The 21466-nt window shown below is 38.0% G+C and overlaps 1 protein-coding gene across 3 annotated transcripts in view; it reads left to right on the top strand.

Moving 5' to 3' along the window:
• The window catches only part of GAK (cyclin G associated kinase), a 73944-nt gene that overhangs the window by 43191 nt on the left and 9287 nt on the right, over nucleotides 1-21466 (top strand). For 2 of the 3 annotated variants that reach the window (XM_086770206.1, XM_086770205.1), the window contains 10 exons: nucleotides 259-392; nucleotides 1630-1824; nucleotides 2886-3003; nucleotides 5445-5524; nucleotides 5877-6070; nucleotides 7940-8098; nucleotides 9597-10067; nucleotides 12029-12199; nucleotides 18553-18687; nucleotides 19049-19168. In XM_086770206.1, the coding sequence (XP_086626332.1) occupies nucleotides 259-392; nucleotides 1630-1824; nucleotides 2886-3003; nucleotides 5445-5524; nucleotides 5877-6070; nucleotides 7940-8098; nucleotides 9597-10067; nucleotides 12029-12199; nucleotides 18553-18687; nucleotides 19049-19168 (1777 nt within the window). The remainder of the gene's footprint in view (nucleotides 1-258; nucleotides 393-1629; nucleotides 1825-2885; nucleotides 3004-5444; nucleotides 5525-5876; nucleotides 6071-7939; nucleotides 8099-9596; nucleotides 10068-12028; nucleotides 12200-18552; nucleotides 18688-19048; nucleotides 19169-21466) is intronic. The other variant, XM_086770207.1, reaches the window with a different exon arrangement.

The raw sequence follows: 21466 nt of genomic DNA, 5'->3' as shown, positions 1-21466 counted from the left end.
ACAAACATCAATTGAAAACTTCAAACAGTGTTAAGCTAAAGCAATTATTCACATTTGAGCAAGCAAATAATGTGTAGTTTCTTTTGTATTTTGTGGAAATCAAATGAAAACATTTCACATTCAGATACAAACTTCAAATCTAGTGACTTTGGAGTTCATTACATTAAATAAGGAGATAGCATATTCTTCAGTAACTTCTGTAATGCTTTTTCCACTAGGTTTAATAACAAAGTTACAATTCTCTTTTTTTTTTTGTAGGATGGAAGAGCAGCATCTGCTGTTGTAGTTTGTTCTTTTCTGTGTTTCTGTCGTCTCTTCACTACTGCTGAAGCGGCAGTTTATATGTTCAGTATGAAACGCTGTCCTCCTGGCATTTGGCCTTCTCATAAAAGGTACGGTATCAGTCTATTTGTAGGGTACTGTTGAAGCAAGTAGTTAAGCAATTGTGAATTTTTGCAGGGTGCTTTTTAGGAAGACAAATTATTTCAATGGTGTCTGTGTTAGAACAGCAAAATACTTGGAAAAATGGATGTATTGTGAGTAGAGAAAGTAGTTCTGAATTTTGTGAGCCCTTGTGTTACTCATGTTCTTACCGAAAGTATCACCTGTAGAGAGAAAATGTTAGGAATGAAAACAAGGCTATGCCCTTACTTAATTCTTTCAAGTATAAAACAATCTTCCACAGGTAAGACTTACTTCATGTTTACTAGTTTATTTCGATAGATTTTACTGTGTCAGAACACTGCAAGTTCTGTGGAAAGACCAATGATTATTTCTGTCGTTCTTTTCTCTTTAGGTGAGAATGCCCTCTGCTTTTTAAGAGTGCATGCAGAGGTGACTTTCATATACTTTGACAAATGTTTTAGACTGATTATTTGATTTAATTTAATAGATCTTAAAACAATGAAGTCTCAGTAGCAAGTAACTGGTGGTAAGGGTGTTTCCTACAAAAAGGATTAGATTTAGAAAGGAGAGAAGTAAGGATTAGTTAGTATAAATGACAGATTATGCTCTTGTACAGATTTACTTTGAGTATATTTAATGAGTCCTGTACAAGATAACTTGTATTAATGAGGATAAATTTAAAGCCTTTAGGAGACTTTGAGTACTAGCTTTAGAACTACTGTGCAACTTTGGTTAGTTATGTGTAAGATAAGAAATAAATAGCTCTCCTAGTCTGGTGTTTTAAGGGCTTTGGAAAGAGTGGCAAATTTGTTTACAAGTGAATGTACGTAAAGCTGCAGACCTAAGGCAATGTCTAGAGTTGTCTGGAACGTGGGATACAGGTGTAGATGAGTTCATATGCAGTGCTGTGTCAGATTTTTTGGGCAGTATATTCTGTTGTGAAGCAGCTGGCTTTTGTACAGAAACTGTGTTGCTGTCCTTAAATTGAGAGGCTGGCTAGGGATCATAAATATTTCTCCATGTTTCTATTCATTTTCCTTTTGTGAAATTCTAGCAGATTTTAAAATCTGTTTGCTGGAAGTGCTGTCAAGTGTTCGCAGTGTTTTATTGTTACCATTTGTCACTGCTCGGTGGCTGGATATGAACAGAAGTAACTTCCCTATGTGTTCGTTCAATTTTAGAATTTGGTTCTATGGCTAAATGAGTACCTTTTGGTTTTGGCAGATACATTGAATACATGTGTGACATGATGGCTGAAGAACCCATTATTCCTCACAGCAAGCCCATCCTTGTCAGATCAATCGTCATGACTCCAGTTCCTCTTTTCAGTAAGCAGCGTAATGGCTGTAGGCCTTTTTGTGAAATTTATGTGGGAGATGAAAGAGTAGCCACTACCTCCCAGGAATATGACAAAATGAAGTAAGTACAATTTATGATTTGCCCTAAAACAGCATGTTATATTTTTCTAGACTAAAGTAAATATGAAGCCCTTAGTGTGAGGAGAAAGTATGATTTTGTATGTGTCAGTTGAGCAGAATGCTTTAATATGTGGAACAGCTTCTCCATCTCCTTTTATCCGATCTTCAGAGGTAAATCATGGAGAGGAGACAAAGTGGTTACAATAGCAGCTTAATCTGTTCCTGCAGAAAATGGGGGTGATGGTGGGGTGGCACAGTGGACATGGAGAGACAGAGGGGGCAAGACTCTTTGCTCTCAGTGTGGTGTAAACTAAGAAGATTGATCCCTGGTGTACATGTACTGAACTGAACAGCATGTCTCCATCATGGAAACAGTAAGGATCCCTCAGGCGTGGTAGCTGTAAGGGGAGTGCTTATTAGCCCCTGTGCAGCTTTGGTCTCTGCTTTTGTAAAACAGCACAGGAATTGCAAATGGTACAAGCAGTACTAGGCGTAGATAGTCACAGAGAGAGGAAAGGTGAGAGAACACCAAAGTCCTACCTTTCCTGTAAATTCAAGCCCATAAGGAGTTTAATAAACTGAAGAGAGTAGGAACAGAAACAGCTGAATTACAGGGGTATCATAATAGCATTTTCCCCTCTTTTTCTCTACCAGTATCCCTCAGTGGCAGTCCTAGCATATTGCATCAGTGCAGCTACAGTTTCTCTCTGCACCTTTCGTTGGAACAGCTTTCTTCATAATATTCTCTTGCATTTCCCAGCAGCTCCTTGAAGACATGTTTCTCCCATACTTGATTTGAGAGCTACTGGTCTAAATATCTGTTGCTCTGCTGTAGGCAATGGTTAATCTTGTTATTTTTAGATCAGCTTTTAAGTTTTAATGTTCTAGAGTTAATTCCGTAGTAAGAACTTTAAGCAGATTTTTATGGGTCAATATTGAAGGCCTTGGAGACCAACCAAACTAAACAAAGTAATACACTTCTTTTTTTTTCTTTTTTTTTTTTTTTTTTTCCTTAACTATATTAACTGCAGTTGTGTGTTTTTTTTGTTTTTTTTTTTCCAGGGAATTTAAAATTGAAGATGGAAAAGCAGTAATTCCACTAGGTATAACAGTCCAGGGAGATGTTCTCATTGTGATCTATCATGCCAGGTCAACACTAGGAGGCCGATTACAAGCCAAGGTAATGATAAATTTAACAGCCTACATAGAGGATTTGCTTTTTCTTGTTGCAGTTTTGTATCATACTTCTGTTTGTGATCTAATTAAGTACATGGCTTTATTTACTATTCTTTACTCAAAGAAATGTGTGAGGTTTTTGTGTATTTGGGAATTCAGCCTTTTCAAGTCCATTCTTAGTGCTCTGCATGTAGATGTTCTGGTAAGCATTTCTGGAAATTACTTCAGTGGTGATAGTTACTATATTTACATGGAGTGCCTCTGGCCATTTTTTTTTGCAGTAGTGATTGTTATCAGTTTAGTTGTACAACAAGCAGGAACTTTTTAATTCTGTACATGCAAACAGCAACCAAAGGAAAAATATTGCTCAATAGAAAAGTGGAATTTCCAGAGACTCCCTGTATGAAACACACTGGAAAAATCCATATGGCTGTATATCCTATTTCTAGAGCCAGTTTGAGTTTTTATATCAAATTTTCTTACTGTTCTTTGTTCTCCTAAGGAGAATGCATGTTTCCTTTTTAAATTTAACTATGGATGCAAATGTATTGCAAGATCATAAAATAGTTGGTAATGAAGCCTATCTTAAAAACCATGCTTCTTTAGAAATTTTTTTCTCCAGATGAGTAACTCGGCTTAAGCCAGGAGATCCATGTAAAAGATGGGAAGTGGTAGCACAAAGTTTAGGATGTCTTGGAGCACTGTGAAAATTGATCCAGGAGTTCTTCAGTTTCTGTACATTTGGGGCAAACAAGCATATTCATACATATCTACTATTACTGAAACAAATAGTTTTCCCTTTGTTTTTTTTTTGCTTTGTGTGTAGGAAGGTGAGTATTAAATCTTGTGATGTTGCAGAGATTCAAGACTTTCTTAATGTCCCCAGAGTGCTATGGGCCAGACCTTCCAGAACATCCTAAAACTGAAAGCTTAGTAAAATGATTTTCTAATGCACAAAAATGGTTCAAGGTCATCAGTGAAGGCATACAACTGGGGAAAATTCAGCCAAAGTTAGCTTATAGTCCTTGTGCAATCTCAGTTTCACTGATGATGGGGTTTCTTTGTTGTTTCTCTAGCATTTATTCACTAATTGGAAAATGTTAGAATTTTCTCACTCATCTGCTATAACACATAACAGTGTTTATGATCTTGGTTTGGAGCTTTGATGGAATAATATTCAATGTGCCCTTAGTGTTACATACTCTAAATTGCCCACTGAAGCTCTCTGTAGAACTCCTATGGAGATCTACCACCACGTTTCAATATTGCTGTTAAGTGCTTTAGAGCTAGACACTGTGAATGTTTCCTGCTTGCTCCCAGTTAATGTGAGAGAGGATTTAGTTTATCTTATAGGAAGTGCCTTGCTCTGCAAGGCATTAAGAAAACTGATTTATTAGAGTGTTCAAGTTTTCATATGTAGTTCAGGGTAGGGATGGATGGATCAGGAAAACTCTCTCCAGTATGTCCATGTCCCTCTTGTACTGAGGAGCCCAGCACTGGACGCAGGGCCTCAGATCTGGCCTCACCAGAGCTCCATAGGGGGAAAGATTACCTCCCTCAACCTGCTGGCAATGCTTTGCCTGTTGCTTGACTTCTCGTTATGATGTCCAGTAAATGCTCATTTACAAGGAAAGCTTTCATAGGTCAATTTTATTATATCATATTTACTAGTCTTCTACTGTATGGCTTGTTTTGTAAGTACTAGCAAGACTATTCCACATGTGTTGTAACTAAAACCAAGGAACAAATATATTGTGAATTTCAGTTTGCTGTAGTTTGGATTTGTGCATGACCAAAACCTATGTGAATCTTCTACAGTAGTATTTTCTGCATTCTGACATGCTTATCAGGCATGGGAAAGTAGTTTTTCTGTTAGCAGAAGAAACAATTGGGAAGTTGAATGATTATAGAGAATCAGTTTGGAAAAGCCCTATAATTCTGTCTGGGATGAATGGTTGACTCAAAGTATCACAGGAAAAAGAATTCTATGTATGTCTTATGAAGTGTTCTTTTAAATGTACTATTTTTAAAACTGTTCTGAATGGACTCCTTATATGTGACATACATTTCTTGATTAGTGTGTTGCACAAGTTTTTCTGAGTGTATGTTATTCAGAACAGTAATAAGGGTTTCAGTTTCAGCCTCTAGAACAGGATCTGGAAATAATTCAAGAGACTTTGATAGTCTATTTGAGGTTAGTGATGAGGTATGTGTTTCAAGGTCTTCTGGTTTGTTTCTAATAGTAAAAGATTTATCTATGTTCTGTCTTAAACTGTATTTAAATCTCTCAAGATAAATACATGGAATTAAACTGAAATGGTAGCAAAACAAACACTTAAAAATATTTTAATACTGGAAACACTTTGCATTATATTAAAGGCAGAGCACTGTGCATGTTGTTCAGGTGGATTTATGCATTTTCCCTGTATTTCTTATTTCCAATAGATGGCTTCAATGAAGATGTTTCAGATTCAGTTCCACACAGGTTTTGTGCCCCGAAATGCCACCACAGTGAAATTTGCCAAGTATGTTGACACTCTTCTGTAGGAGACTGGAAGACATTTTCTTTGAAATTCGTCAGCTTGCCAAACAAACATATGGTGGGGGGAGGAAATATAGTTGGTATAGGAAGCAGATGACTTTGATTGCAAGAAGAAGATTCTTTCGTTTCTCACCTTGAGGAAACTGAAGGTTTTGTTCATGATAGAAAAAAAATTCTACAGCAAAATACCCCTTGTTTAAAATATATGGAAAAAGTAAACAAATACACATGTTTTAAGCATAATACTAATTGCTTTGAAGTTTTCTCTTGGACTGTAGTGAATTTAATCTACTTAGCCATCAGTATTAAGAATCTACTTTTATGCATCTTTGCAGGTATGATCTGGATGCCTGTGACATACAAGAAAAATATCCTGATTTATTTCAAGTCAATCTGGAAGTAGAGGTGGAGTCCAGAGATAGACCTAGCTGTGAACAGCCACCATGGGATAACATGAATATCAAGGGACTGAATCCCAAGATCCTTTTCTCCACTCGAGAAGAACAACAAGAGATTTTATCAAAATTTGGTAAGTAATCTCTTGAAAAACTAGAGAACATGATAAAGTTTGTAATGTATTTAGTATTTGAGGCTTTTGTTTCATTTCTGACATTCCTTTAATTAGAAGAAATTTAGGGGGTGGGTTTTTTTGTAAATATAACTTAAAAATTTGCATTGTATGAAGGAGTATAAATTATCTTTCAATACCTGGTTATAATTATCCTTGTCTTACCTCCATTGTCTTTACATTTGCATGCTTCAAAGCTATGAATATGCTATTTGTAAGGATTTTAGCAAATGGAAGTGTAGCAGGCAGGATTTGTAGGCAGACTATCTTGAAAGAACTATATTTGCCTGAACTGGCACAATTATCACTTCACTTATTCATCTGAGCATTCCTCACAAATGGTTTTAACTAAAAATGTTTTTATTGATGTGGTTTTTACATATAGCCAAGTAAAGCTGTAATTCAGTTTCTCAACTTTTCCTACATGTTTAATTTTTAATACTACCACTACTTTTTAATATGACAACTAAATTTTTAAATTCTAATTCTGTACTTCATCTGTAGATTCCTGCATTAATTCCAGTTAATGCTGTTCAGTACCTTTCTTCTCATTATATCAGTAATTAGCTTTGACATTTTCATTAAGGCTCTTAAGCCTTCTCTGTGCTTCCAGGATAAAAAGCACAATGGAGATTATTGTAGTGATTTTAGTACACCATACATGTGATCTTACTCTCTACTCTTAATATAGTACATCTTCATTAAATTTCTTTTGATACAAAGCAGTTGCTGCTATCTTATCTTCTTTTTTAAGCAGGATATGTTTGGTTTGTATTATTATTTCAGTAATTTTCTATTTAACTTAAGTAGGATTTTTTAAATCTATATAAACTGTGAGCACAGTGTTTCATTGAGAGACTCTGCAGAAATTACTCTTACTTAAATCACTTTCATTTTCTAATTGATAAATTAAATATAAGAGTTTCAAATTCCATTGAAAATATTTCTTAAAACTGATGGGAATAGGACAAGAGCAAGTGCCATGAACTGGTTTTATAAAACTTGCCTTCTTAAAATTGAATGTACACTATTTCATTAATCGTGATCTTTCATGTGTGTTTTCTGAGGCAAACTGTTTTTTTCTGTGTCACTAAACTACATATGAGTATGTGGAAGGAGGGTGAGAAAGTGCTCTACCAGTTTGGTATTTAGATTTAGACAAATAGCTGTCTCCCAAACATTTATCTCATTCTTTTCAAACAGTGGATGAACACTTACTAATTTAGGGAGTCTTCTTATTTGCCCTGAGGAAGTCGTCGTTTTGTGAGCCGCTACAGCAGTGGGTAGCTCAGCCCAACTCAGTCTTACACAAGAGTCTCTTAATATCTGATCTCAGTAAAATAAGAAATGTAAGGAAGAGTTAATTGCAGCACACAGTTAAACATCTCCTTTGAGGTGTTTAACAACTCCATGTTCTTATCTGCCTTTATACTATGATTTTTTTCTAGAGCTGCATTTGTTCTTTTCTGATACTCTGTTCTTTACTGCAGATGTTGTTCATAGCTCTTTAATATTATAAGGATGGCTGGTACAAATGACGTGTTAATTACAGTTCCTACAAATGTCAATAGAATGCTTGAGTGTTTTACTACAAGCCTGATTTAATTTAATGTTCTGGTTGAAAGTAGAGTCTTACCAGCTTCTGCAGTTGAAACAAGTTTGTTAATGCTAATTTCAAATGGGATGTGAGGGCAGGAATTTGCCTTTGCAGAGTGATAGTTTTGTCTTACTGTAGCAGTCAGTCTGCCAGTCACATACCAGCTCCTATGACCAGGATTGAGTTTTAGACGTTTCTCTCTAAGGGTTCTGGCATAAAAATCTACCTTATAGGGAAACCGGAGCTGCCCAGACAACCAGGTTCGACTGCACAATATGAAGCAGAAGCATCCCAGCTGGAGCAGTCTTCAAAAAGTGCACCTACTGAGACAGAATCCCCATGCAGCAATAGTACTGATGCAAGTAACTTCTTTCATTCTCTGGACTGGAAAGGTACTGGATTTTCTCTAAATTAACTGTTTGTTGTGTCATTGTCTTGTACAACTTCTGGTGACTGCTTAAGCGTTTTTTTTTTATGCACCAAAAGTCGCTGTTTCACCAGACCATGTGAAAATGCTATTTAAAGAGTGAGGTCTGTAGGTTCACAAGTGGTCATTCCACTTCATTTGGTTGAACACCAAGTAATGTTTTTGGTATTGTGTGTAACTTAAATGCCGAGCTGATTTTTTCTTTTTCTGCAAAAATCTTAACCTTAAAGGTCTGCAGGGAAGCTTCTGTGTTCCCACAGCCCCACTTAGGTTGACTGGGGAACAGAGGAAACAAAGTAGACTAGCCAGTGAGGTCCACATCAGTATGTAAGGACTGAGAAAATGTAAATTTATAGTGATGTGCGACTCATTTTTCTAGATTCTGCTATGTTGGCAAAAATGTCAGTAACTGCTTATACTGTCATTGAATGCTATTAGGTCATTATGCCATCCAGAGGGACCTTGACAGGCTTGAGAGGCAGGCCTGTGCAAACCTCATGAAGTTCAACAAGGCCAAGTGCAAGGTCCTGCACGTGGGTCGGGCCAACCCCTGGTACCAGTACAGGCTAGGCAATGAAGGGATTGAGAGCAGCCCTGCTGAGAAGGACTTTGGGGTACTAGTGGATGAAAAGGTGGACATCAGTGGACAATGTGCACTCATGACCCGGAAAGCAGACTGGGCTGCATCAAAAAAAAATTATTCTACCCCTCTACTCTGATCTGGTGAGACTGCACCTGGAGTACTGTGTCCAGCCTTGAGGTCCTCAGTAAAAGAAAGACTTGGACCTGTTGGAGCAAGTACAGAGAAGGGCCACAAAAATTATTGGAGGGATGTAACACCTTTCCTATGAAGAAAGGCTGAGAGAGTGTGAGTTATTCAGCCTGGAGAAGAGAAGGTTCTGGGGAGACCTTATTGTGGCCTTCCAGTACTTAAAGGGGATTTCTAAGAAAGACAGGGACAGGACCTGTTGCAATATGACGAGAGGTAGTGGTTTTAAACTAAAAGAAGGTAGATTTAGACTAGACATAAGAAATTTTTTGCAATCAGGGTGGTGAAACACTGGAACAGGTTGCCCAGAGAGGTGGTAGGTCCTCCATCCCTGGAAACATTCAAAGACAGATTGGATGGGGCTTTGAGCAACCTGATGTGTTGGAGATGTCCCTGCTCATTGTAGGGCGACAATGATGACCTTTAAATAAGCCAACCATTCTATGATTCTGTCATTGAGTGAAGCAGTGGTTACTGAGTGATCTTCTAAGTTGTAAGTGGCAAGTATGGTAGTTAGCTGCCCCTTTGCATGCACACATGTTGCATGTAGGCAACAGTTTTTATTTTTTCGTGCATTCTTTTGTGAGCTTTGATTAATTCAGGATCCATTTCATATGATCTTGCCATGTAAGTCTGTTTTATCTTAGTTGACAGAAGAATCCTGGTAATCTGAAGCTGTTATTTCTTATTCTAGAAGGAAGAAGTCCAGAAAGTGAAGTAGAGGACAGTTCATCTAAAAACGATCATATTCAACTATCAGGTGACAGAGAGGAGAGTGATCCTTCAGATGAGGAATTCCCTGCATTTCCAGATGAAGAAAATGCAGCAATTGTTGATGGAAAAGATTCTATTACTCCAGAAGGAGAGTTGCTTTTTGAAGCTGATTTTGAAGCTCCATCTGCACTGTTACAAAAATCTCTTCCTGAAGAGCATGTAGACTTACTGGGACTAGACTCTGATATTTCACCAGAACAAACCCAACCGATGTCAGAAATAAACTCTTCAAGTAATGCAGACTTGTTGAACAATCTTTTTGTGGGTAATGCATCACAGATTTCAGAAGAGCCCACTGCAGATCTTCTTGGACAAGGAACAGATTTCTTTTTCAGCAGTCAGTGTCCAGCTGCTACTCAGGGTGCATGTTCAGCAGCAGTCATGTCTTCAGGTACGTAAATTTAACATCAGTACTCTTTGACTGGCCAACACATAAAAACTGCTGCTTACGTTGTGCTTAGAAAACAACTGCTATGTTTTCACTGTGCACTGAAGACTTGTTGGTCTGTAGCAAGAATCTGCATAGAATAGGTGTTTTTACTGTGTGAAGGAGACAAATTGCTGTCTGTATATTATCCAGATATTTTGTTACAGTGCCAGTATAGTATTACCTTTAAACCATTTAAAGTGTCAAATTTTGAATTTAAAGGAGATTGTGTATTCTTAAATAATCCATAGCTTGCTTTCTGTCACTAAGGCATAGTATTGTAGTAACTTAAGGCTTTCTTGCGCTTTACATAAAGCAGTAGCATTAGATGCAGTACAGAGCTGTGTTGCTTAGGTCAACTGTCTGTTTGGGATTTTAGTTTTAAACATGTAAAACTACTAGGCGATTGACAGTCTTATAGATTACTCTTCAAATCAGTAGGACAACAGTACCGCTAAACAGGTGTTTCCTTGCTGGTTTTACTGATGTTGGCAGGTCTGAATCCTGAAAGAGAATGTTACACAGTGCTATCTATTTGATATTTAAAACAAGATGTTTTAATTTAAAGGTTCTTTTCTTCTTACCATGGCTACTTGGCTCTTTGACACATGACTAAATTTGTGGGAATAGCAATTTTCTGACTGAAGTTACAGTAAAATTTTGGGGAATATTAGTCAAATAATTTAGGAAACTGTTACAAGGTTTAGCTTATTTGCACAAAGATAATTCACTTGAAATAAAAGCTTTAATCTACATACAGCTGCGAAGTGTTTTTGTAGAGCATTTAGGTGACTTCAAATATTTATTTTGATACCATTCAGTATTGAACTTCGTTGCTGTGGTCAATGAGGAGTCCCTTAATTTACTTTTTTTTATGTAGGCAGAAGTCTGTAGAAGAGGAGCTTTATTATTTTGTCTTTATTTAACTATGCTGTTCTTATATCTACTCCATAAAACACCTTGGAAGTAGTCATGTATGTATCTAATTCCAACTTTGAATTAGATAAGAGAAAGGTAATTGCAGAAGTGAGGATATTAGGCCACTGTATTTCAGTTTGCACATCAAACTTGTACTTGAGGTGTTGTGTACATGTGATGCTATAGTAAGATAGCTTGATGACAAACCAGGTTTTGTTTTTTGAAGTTAGTCCTGTACAATGTGGTCATCACCTCAGGATGTGCTAGGGCACCATGGCAGGATTATTCCTTCTCTTTAGCTTCTCAGTGAATCTGACAGGAGTCTCTGAGCTCTTGAGGATTTTGACCCTAGAGGGCAGCAGAAACGGGAAGATGTCCAGCTGTGATTCCAGCGAACTGTCACATGTTACCCCATGCTGGCTATAAATACTCTTCCAAGTAGTTTTTTCTTCATTGTGATCACTAGAGACCTGTTGAAAGCCTTGCTTCTGTTGGTTTCCATTCTTGAGTTGATGCGCTTTCTGCCAGAGGCACCAATGCCTTCAAGTCAAAATGGTAGTATGAATGTTTTACTTGATATTATTTTTAGTAGTTTAATAGTCTGTTTTGTGGAAATTATTTGGAGGTTTAGCATTAGAGAGCATTGAACAAATGTAATTCTTCTGTTTGTATGAAGATGATCACTCAAATTTAAGATTTCTTAGATGGATGAAAATAACAATGCTGTTGAATGTATGCAGCCTTGCTAAGGTTTTGTGTATTTCATATATTTGTGTATTTGTATATTTCATATTGTGTATGGCTGAAATACTGTTTGTACCAGCACAAAAGTACAGATGTCTAGACGAAGGGGCAGATGGTGACTCTTTGCTGAAAAAAAATTCTCAGAAAGTTGCTGCAGTTACCAGCATGAACTGTACTTTTTGTCTGTGCCCTAGTAAGGCTTTTTCAACTTTGCTTATTCTAAAATTTGTCAAAAGATAATTTTGCTTTCTGCTTCTTTTTAGCTGATCCTTTTGATCCATTCACAATGTCGTCAAGTTCAGAGAATCAAGTCCTATCTGGTCCAGACCTCTTTGGGGACTTCCTTAATGCAAGGTCAACATCTACAGCTAGTACAGTTCCTTCCACACACAGTTCACTTCCACCTTCTTCTAGCTCAGACTTCTTAAATTTAGGTAAGTGTGCTTCTAGTGTTCTATTTCTCAACAGTTTCTACTGCTTTGTACATTTGTCTTTCAGCTTAGACAAGGTGGATTAGTGTCTTAATAGATCCATTTGGTGTGACTGCTGTTGTAATTAGCTCCATGTTTTGTGACTGTAGATACAAATACACCGAGTAGCAAGATTTTCCTATATAATGTCATGTTAATATTTATGATGCGAGAGGATTTCTAGCATTGCTAACCTTCTGTTAGGAGGTTTCTTTCTCCTTCTCTCAGGAGTTTCCTGAGAGCCATTAGAAATGAGGGTACAGAAACACCTGCAAACTTACTTTTTAGATGGCAGAATGCTATTTTGATTGTATTTGGATTTTAAAGGTAAGCCTTGGAAGAGAAATGGGCAAGTCAAGTTATAGTACAGCAAGTTCTTAAAATGCTAGCTGAGGCTAGCTTTGACCTTCTTGACCTGAATGCATTCTCAAAATATACTTACAGAGTACATTATGTAATACTCTAATCTTATTTGTTTCATTTAATTTCTCTGATGTATTCTTGGTGAAGCCCTTTTCTCACACATTTATTTTAAAACCTATTCATCTTTAAACAAAAAAGCTTTGTGATATATTCAGTCTTTCTGTGTCTCCATCCTAAGCATGTTATTTCCAAAGTGTTACTAAATAGAGCCTCTAAGCATGCTCATTCTTTAAAGAGACCTTTGCAAAAATGGTGGCGTAGTAGAGCTGGAAATGTTGCTTTGTAAATCTGACTTTCAAAGAAAAGCGCATGGGTTATTTGCATAGTGATGGGAGTTGTGGTTGGTCTGTAACAGCTCTTCTCTGCTGCTCTTTCATCCCCACACTGTTCCCATGCTCCTGTGTGGATCCTTCCTATGGGACAGTCTTTCAAGAACATAGGTCTCTGCAGGATACAGTCCTTCAGGAACAGGCTGCTCCAACATGGGTCTCCCAGGGGCTGAGCTCCTGCTAGGAGCCTGGTGCTGCATGGGCTCCTCTTCATGGGCTGCAGCTTCATCCAGGGAAAGTCCACCTGCGTGAAGTCCTCCACAGGCTGCAGTGTGGATATTTGCTCCACTGTGATCTTCTCCAGGGGCTATAGGGGAATCTCTGCTCTGGCAACTGTAGCACCTCCTCCCCTTCCTTCTCCACTGACCTTGGTGTCTGCAGGGCTGTTTGTCACACTCTTCACTCCTCTTATAGCTGCTGTGCAGTGTTTTTTAGCCTTTCTCACCTGTGTTTTCTCAGAGGTGCCACCATCTTGGCTGAGGGGCTCAGCTGTGTCCTGCAGTGAGTCTGTGGGAGCTGACTGTGTCCAGCATGGAGCAATCCAGGCCTGTCCTCTGAGGCCAGCCCTATAGACCCCCACTTATAAATTGGAGGTAGTTAGGAATGGTGGTCCTCACCTTCCCTTGGCAGCACATTCACAGGCCCAACAACACTGGGGCTCTGCGCTTTCCTAGGTGACTACTGGTCCATTACTTTCTCTCAGTCTCTCACCAGAGCTCACTTTCAAAATTTTCTTCCCAGACCTTATTGCATGCAGTTTTGAGTTGCCCCTCCTTGTTCGACAGTTGGTCTAGTTGACCCTGCCTCCAAGTGATGTGATTTCAGTGGTAGCTTATGGATAAACTGGATCCAAAAGATGCAGCATTTGCCTGACTGAGTTGAGGGCTTCCTCCTTAAAATAAAAGGCTAGCCAACTGATTGCCCTCTCTACCATGTATTTAAGCATTATATTCCAGCTGTGGTTGATTCTGCTGAGAAGATCCCACTTGCTGTTTCCTTTGCAGCACTTTTGTTCTGTACTGTAGATACAGTAATAGCTGTATGTTGTATTTGTGCACTTGTGTAGTTGCCAGTCTTATGCCGCTTCTAGTTATGATTCTATTCTTGTCCCTGCATGAGGTTACCCAACAGATGATAATTTTTTTGTTCAGTAGAAGATTTGATCAATACCGATCTGTGGAGCATCATCTCAGCCAAAATCTCTCTCTCCCTCGAGGCAGAGATTGTCCAGTTGACATGCTCAAAGCAGGCCTGAGTAGAGCAGGCTACTTAGGACCATATCCTTGGTGATTTTTATTATTTCAGATGCAGACTCTAGAAGTTCTAAGGGCAGTCTGTGCCATTGTTTGACTACTCTTACAGAAAAAACTACTTCAATGGAGTTTCCTGTGTTTCAGTTGTGCTCATTGTCTCTTGTCCTTCTACTGGGCAGCACTGAGAAGAGTCTGGCTCAATCTTCTTTATTTCTTCCCGTTAAGTATTTATACACGTTAGTAAGATTGCCCAGTCTCAGTTCTTCTCCAGGTTAAACAATTTCAGCACCTTCAGCCTGTCCTCATATCAGAGGTGCTCCAATCTCTACATGAGAGAACACTCATGTATTAAATTGAAGTTGGAAAATACATAAATGTGAATTTCTGCTCTCTAAATGTTTAACTACAACCTCAGGGAGACCACTGTCAGTGTTCAGTTGCTAGTAACATTTGTGCAAGTACAAAAGAAAATGAAAATACTTTGACATCTGACTTCAGTACTTATTGTTTTATGCATACTCTTTCTGATTTTGGTTGATAACTTGCACCTTGGTAAATGTCTTAGCATACCTGCTATTTTAATGTCATTTCTGTAGCTTTCTGTCAACATAGGGAAAAGATACTGAAAATGGGCCCATCTTCTCTTCAGTTTACTGTTATGCAGTGATTTCCCGGTATTTCTCCGTTGCTGTGCAGACTTTAAGACCGCTATGGAAGTGGAGGACTTGGGATAACATTTCATGTTCCTTTATGTTTACCTTTCAAATGACAGCTTTTCTATGTGTTTAGCTGAAAGGAAGTATGTACTTGAGCTTTTAGCATTCTATCTAGGTATCAATTTTAGCAAGGAAGTTAGGAATGTTAATAGCTATGCTTTTGATATGAGTGAGTGAATGTGAGTGAAAGGACATGATAACTAGTAACTGGAGAAGAAAGGGCAAATGAGAGCATGTTCTTAAATGACGGATTTGGAAAAATTGTGTTGAGAGAGCAAAAAAAGTGCAAACATGAAGAAATTAGAGTGAAAAACAATTTTAAACTCACTAAAAATAAATTAGTAGTAGTGTCAGCATTTGTTCAAAATATGCTGCAGCAATGAGATATGGTGAACCTACTGCTTGAATAATACTAAGGGTCTGGAATTAAATTTCAGTGATGGATAAACTTTCTTCAGTTGTAAACAATTACTAAACCTCTGTAGGTACCAGGAGAAAAGCTGTTTCAGTGAACACAGGTTCAAGAACTGGAATTTTAGGCTTGTATTTCTTAATATAGCTTGAAAGTTAAAATCATAGGAGTTTTAAAATGTAATTCCAATTTGTGGGAAAGGTAGTTTTTAAAGAATATCTGGTCTGTTAAGGCATTCTGTCCTGTAATACGAAAATGTTGAGCAGTTGCCGCTGAAGTGACAGTGTATTAACACAGTAATTTAATTTTCTGTGAAAAGCTGGTAGGTGGGATGACTGACTACAGAATTGATAACCAGCTCTTGAGAGGCCACACTTGTAAAAACAAGCTATTGTCAGTAGCTGGAGGAGGGTCCATTTTTCCTTAGTAGGTAGCTGTTTAGTGGGCATTTTTGAGAACAGAATGAGTTTATTTGGATATGCAAGTAGCAGGTCATCTTTAATGCAAGTTGAGTCAGGAACGTATTTTCTTCTGCAAGAATGAACTGATCTGATCAAAAGATAGCAGGAGATGTGGAAGGTGATCAAAAGAAACCTGAGTGACAATTGTGGTGTTCTAAGTAGAAGCTAGTTTCTGTGACAACTGTGTTCAGTCATGCTTTAGACAAGGTTAAAAAACCCTGCATCATACTAAACCAGCCTCATGGTTCATGGAAAATCCCGTTGTCCTCTGTGATTAAAGGATTTACTGTAGAGATGACAGGTTAAATAAAGAAAACCTAATGTGGAGTTGTGTGCAGGATACAGTAAAACACAGATCTCTTATTTTGGGAAGCTGGAAAGTGTGATCTGTTTACTACCAACTTATTCTTACATCTTAACTTGGTTTGAGCAGTGTTAAAGGACTATGCCCTGAACTCCAGTGGTTTACTGCTGTATGGCTAAGGATTATAAGTACAGAATCATAGAATAGCCCTTCTTTATATATTCTGCCCCTTTACCTTAATGTGTCTGTTTGAACTCCAGCGTGCCAGGTTACAAAAATAAGGGATTAAGCATGTGATCTCATAATACATCTTCAGAATAGGTGTAAGTCAGAGTATCACCAATCGGAGTTGGTAATGCTGTTTCTTAATGTTAAGATCTGTTGTAATGCCCAAGTCGAACCACTAGAAGGAATATAGCATAAGAATAAACAGTTCCAGGAGGTGATTAATCTTACTTGTTTAGTATGTTGCACATTGTATTCTATTGTTTCATATTTTTCTGGTAAGTGTACTGGATGTGTGTAAGCTTGTACTATTTATAGTGAATTTACTGCTCTACGTAGCAGTAAACTACTCCCTGCTTTGTTCGGAGTGAGGAAGGTGATGAACTTGACTGCTTTTAAACCAGCAGTTACAAAACACCCAGTTCCCTTAGTGTGTTCTCAATCTTTCAAATACATTCAGCTCTAGTTTACTTAATTGCTATTTCTCTCAACTTGGTTTTATCATAGTTAATTCCAGAAGTGGTTGTAAATTTCCTCACGCCCCCTGTGAAAAAAAACTTGTAATAGGAGACATCATAAGGCAAACCTATTTCTAGCTTAAAAATCCATACTAAATTTAATTCAAGGCCCACTTAACTTTTGGGAGTGGCATATGGTACAGCAAATTTCTAAACTGATGAATAGACACTTTCAGATTCTTTGACATTTATAGCCAGTAACACCACTGTGTAGCAGATAGCTGGCATACTGAGTACTGAGCCAAATACATACTGTTTCTCCCATGGTTTCAAGAGGCAGGGAGATGAGACTTAAGTCTGGAGAAGGGGCTGAAAATTGTATGATACCTTCAGAAGACTGTGGCAGCTACTTTGTGCATTTTATTCTGATGTTTTGCTTCACATGCAGCAGAGATGACTCTGTTGTAATACAGGCTCTTGGCAGACATTTGTTGCAGAGTATTTGATGTGTTCTATTTGCACCAGTAAGATTGAAGTATAAATAGAATTAGTGGATTGAGATGGTGGAGGGGATATTTAATCTGCTTCAAATTATTTCCTCAAATAAGAGAAAATAACTTGTGTGATTTTATATCAATATTCAGAGTGTAAGGATGAGACACTGAGAGGAGTGAAAAGCCGTGATACAGTAGTCAAAACATCCAAAGCATAAAAATGTCACTATTTTTGTAAGGGTGGCTGGGTTAGCTTTCCAAACTCTAGGTCTTGGAGGAAACCTAAACATACTGGTTTTACTGAATGTTCACCTCTCCCTTTAGCACGGACTGTTGTGATAGCATTGAAGGGGTGGTTACATTGAAAGTGTCCTGCTTCACTGTGAGTCAAAGGGAATGCTCAGAGCTGGCATGCAGCTTTGAGTGTTCCTTACCTAGGACCTCTCATTCTGAAGATGGCTCAGCTTATACTGTGTGTGAGTGAGAAAGGGCGGAATAATTTGCAAGTATCGGGGATGGCAGTTAAAATCCTCTGTTGTATGTGACACTTTTCTAGAAATTAGTGGAAGCACTCTTGCATCCTTTTGAATGTGACTGTTTCATTGTCTGTTTTCAGTTGGTGTGATGATTTTGCTTTGCACATAGGAAAACAGCTTTTATCCATGAAGCTAGTGATTCTCAATCTTTTCCCAGAAGAGATCACTCCTCCCATATCTTGCTTTTTAATTGCATGCATTCATTCATGTATTGAACCTAAAAGGGCGATTAGTTTAAGAGCTCACTTTGTCACATGAGACAAAACTGCAGTTTGAATTTACCTGCCTCCACCTCTACCACCCAGACTGCTCAGTGATACAAAGCATCATTTCATGAAGCACTGCTGCTTTCTGGTTACCTGCTGTGTTGTCAGGAACAGTAGTGTGCCCTGAAGCCATCCCTTAGCTAATCCTTTTGCCCAGGAGACCTAAGCTGTTAAATTCATAGCATTGCCTGTGGATGAAAATATGCTCTCTATGAAGTGCCTGGGATGTTTCAAATGCAAATGAAGGAATTCCAGTGGTAAACCCCTTCTGGGTCCTGTTTAAGACTGTATGACTATTATGGAGAAATTCAAGCAAGCCATGTCGTTGGCCATTGTAGCTGACCATGTGGCACACAGTTCTATGGATATTTACAAAATATCCATTTTTGTGATGATTTTCTTACAAGAATAATCAAAAGGTTTTTTTTTTCCTTCTGTAGGGAATTTGACACTAGAGCCACCTAAAATATCATCTTCTACAAGCCACCCAGATCTTTTAGGTGGATGGGATTCTTGGGCAGATTCCTCAGCAACCAGCAATGTAGTGTCACCACAGTTGAAGCCTGTTTTTGAAGGTATTACAAAATGAAATTCTTCCATTAGAGGGAATAAGAAACACTCCAGACTTGGTCAGTTTAATCACCTGGAACCTCTGAATATGTCTTCATGCCTTTTTGCTTTGCTGAAAGGACTCCATGCTCCTATGCTTAATTACCCCTTTAGTAAGGCACTTGTGTAGTTTTTCAGAACAAGTTCAAGACAGAGGAATCAAATAGTTTCAGGTGTATCTAGTAATGGTGATTCTTGTTACGGTAAAAGATGTCATGGAGCAGAATGCTGGGGAGGTGTACATGAGGTGTTGTGGAAATAGTACTTTTTTTCATTCTCTCAATTTCCAAATACACCACATACATCATATGCTTTCTTATTGCACAGGTCAAGTTTTTACCACAGGGAGCCAGTCCAATGTGTCTTCAGGTCTGTCTTTCAGCCAGGCTAAATCTCAGAACTTTGATCCTTTTGCTGATCTTGCCAGTCTTGGATCTGGTCTTCCAGGTAAGATATGAAGTTTAAGAGACTGTATTTAATACCTCTACAGTTTGATTTGCTTCTTGTACCAATAAGCTTATACAAAGATAAGTATTTCCTTTTAATTGTTAACAACCAGCTTGAGGCAGTTGCTGACAGCAGACAAGTGACAAGAAAAGACAATCTTTTTCAGAGATTGTGTGAAACATCCAGAATAACATTTCGGAAGATAACAGCACTTGTGACTTGGAAACAGTATAAATACTTAATGCTTCAGAATGTAGTTGAGAAGCTAAAAGAAAGCAGTGGTCACTGATTCAGTAACTGAGCATGAGTTTTCTTACCTAGTATTGATTGATACTATGCTGTGAAGGATCTGAAATGAAAGCTGGATTAAATTATTTGTCTGAAGTGACAGTTCTTTTCCTTTGAATTCAGTACTTTTCTTTGAATTTAGTAGGCCTTTATAGCTCTGCTATTCAAATCTGTAATGTTTGTAAGATGAGCGCAAATCAGGCCCATGCTTGTACGCCAGTACCATGAGAATTACGAATGTTTGTCAGTTTGCAGTGGTGTTATGGAAGATGAGACACATTGCAGAGCAAGACTTGTCCCAGGATCTTACATTGACCCCAAAGTCAGGAATTAGCTCTGCAGCATTTTCAAACAGCAGAAAAACTAAGGGTAATTAAAAGAGCTGAGGTTCTTGAATTTCAAGACCCACTGCCATAGCAAATGGCTGACTTGTAGCTGTTTAGTGTCACTAGCTGCCAAGAATCCAATAAATGATTTGGAACATCTTATAATATATACTGGACATAATATATACTGGACGTAAGGACAATTTTTTTACAATGAAGTTGATGAAACACTGGAACAGGTTGCCCAGAGAGGTGGTGGATGCCCCATCCCTGGTAACATTCAAGGCCAGGTTGGACAGGGCTCTGAGCAACCTGATCTAGTTGGAGAAGGCCCTGCTCCTTGCAGGGGGGTTGGACTAGATGATGTTTAAAGGTTCCTTCCAACCCAAACTATTCTAAGATTCTGTAGTTGCTGAGCTGCTGAATTGCAGAAATGTGCTCTTCTCTTATCTTGGAGCTGGCATAGGTTTTATCATGTTGCCTTGGCAGCTAGCATTGTGTATTGAATTGAGTACCCTCTTGGTGAAATTATTTAATATAAACACAAGTTAACATACAATGTTTGGCTTCTTCATGTTGTCTGTGCATAATTACCTGCAAAATTCTAGTGCTGAAGCAGTACCAATAAGGCTGCTCTGCAGTAAACAATTTACAAAAATTTTCTAGTTTAATAATGCAGGTTAATATGGACTTGTTCAATCTATAGTTAAGTGTGACAGTAAAAAAATCAATTCATCTTTAACTTGGAGATGCAGGTATAGCACACACTGAACCAGTAGAAGAAATTGTACTGATTTTAGCAGGATTTAGATACATTCCTTAGTCTTTCAGTTAACTTTCAATAGAAAAAATGACTGCATTAAAAAGTAGCCCGATGTCACTCTGCTAGTTAACCTTCTCAGGGTTGAACTGAATTTTCAGTGAGGTCTAAGAACTGGAGTTTAGACTCCATGTTGTATTTTTCATATGAGTTTTTTGGCATTCACATACAGGTCATTCTGGAAGAATAATTATGAGACTTAAAGCTGCTTAATTAGGTATGCTATATAAACAGAAAAGAAAAAATAGCTGAAGGTAGTTACTAGTAGTGTATTAGGCTAGTAGTAGAATACCAGTAGTGTTCTGTGATGGTTGATGTTGTCACACTTCACATTTCTAGGAATGATCTTGTACTAAAAAGTAGGAGTGTGGTGTTGAAAAGTTGCTGATAGTGAGGCATTCGCTTGTCCTACAGTAAGAATTGATTGGCCCTGAAGACTGAAATAATGAATGTAGAATGCTTTGAAAGAGTAGTAGAATGGGACTATTTTTCAGTGTGCAATGTCATGTACTCTGACTATTAACAGGGATTCTTTTTCTTTAAATTTCCGAAGTGACTGAAAACCGAGTTGACTGTGCAGTTGTGTGTTTTCATGGAAAAAAAAAAAAAAACAGAAACAAACTGTGCAATCCTACTTTTTATCAGGTGTTGTATTGCAATACTAGGCTTTATCAGGTGTGGTATTTAGCAGTTTAATATGGTATCCTCTATGTGGCTATAGGGAGACATCTTCTGGTGTAAGCTGTTATAACTATGAGCAGTAGCTACAAAAGAAAGCTATCAGGAGAGCTAAGTTGTGGGAAACTAGTTTTGAAAGAGGAAACTGAGTTTACATTGCAGTGCATGCCCAGAAAAGCTTGGGTG

This window comes from Chlamydotis macqueenii, chromosome Z (assembly GCF_036417535.1).
Source record: "Chlamydotis macqueenii isolate bChlMac1 chromosome Z, bChlMac1.mat, whole genome shotgun sequence".
Taxonomy (NCBI): Eukaryota; Metazoa; Chordata; class Aves; order Otidiformes; family Otididae; genus Chlamydotis; species Chlamydotis macqueenii.
Note: the sequence above shows the minus strand (reverse complement) of the source record. Positions and strands in the feature narration are given on the sequence as shown.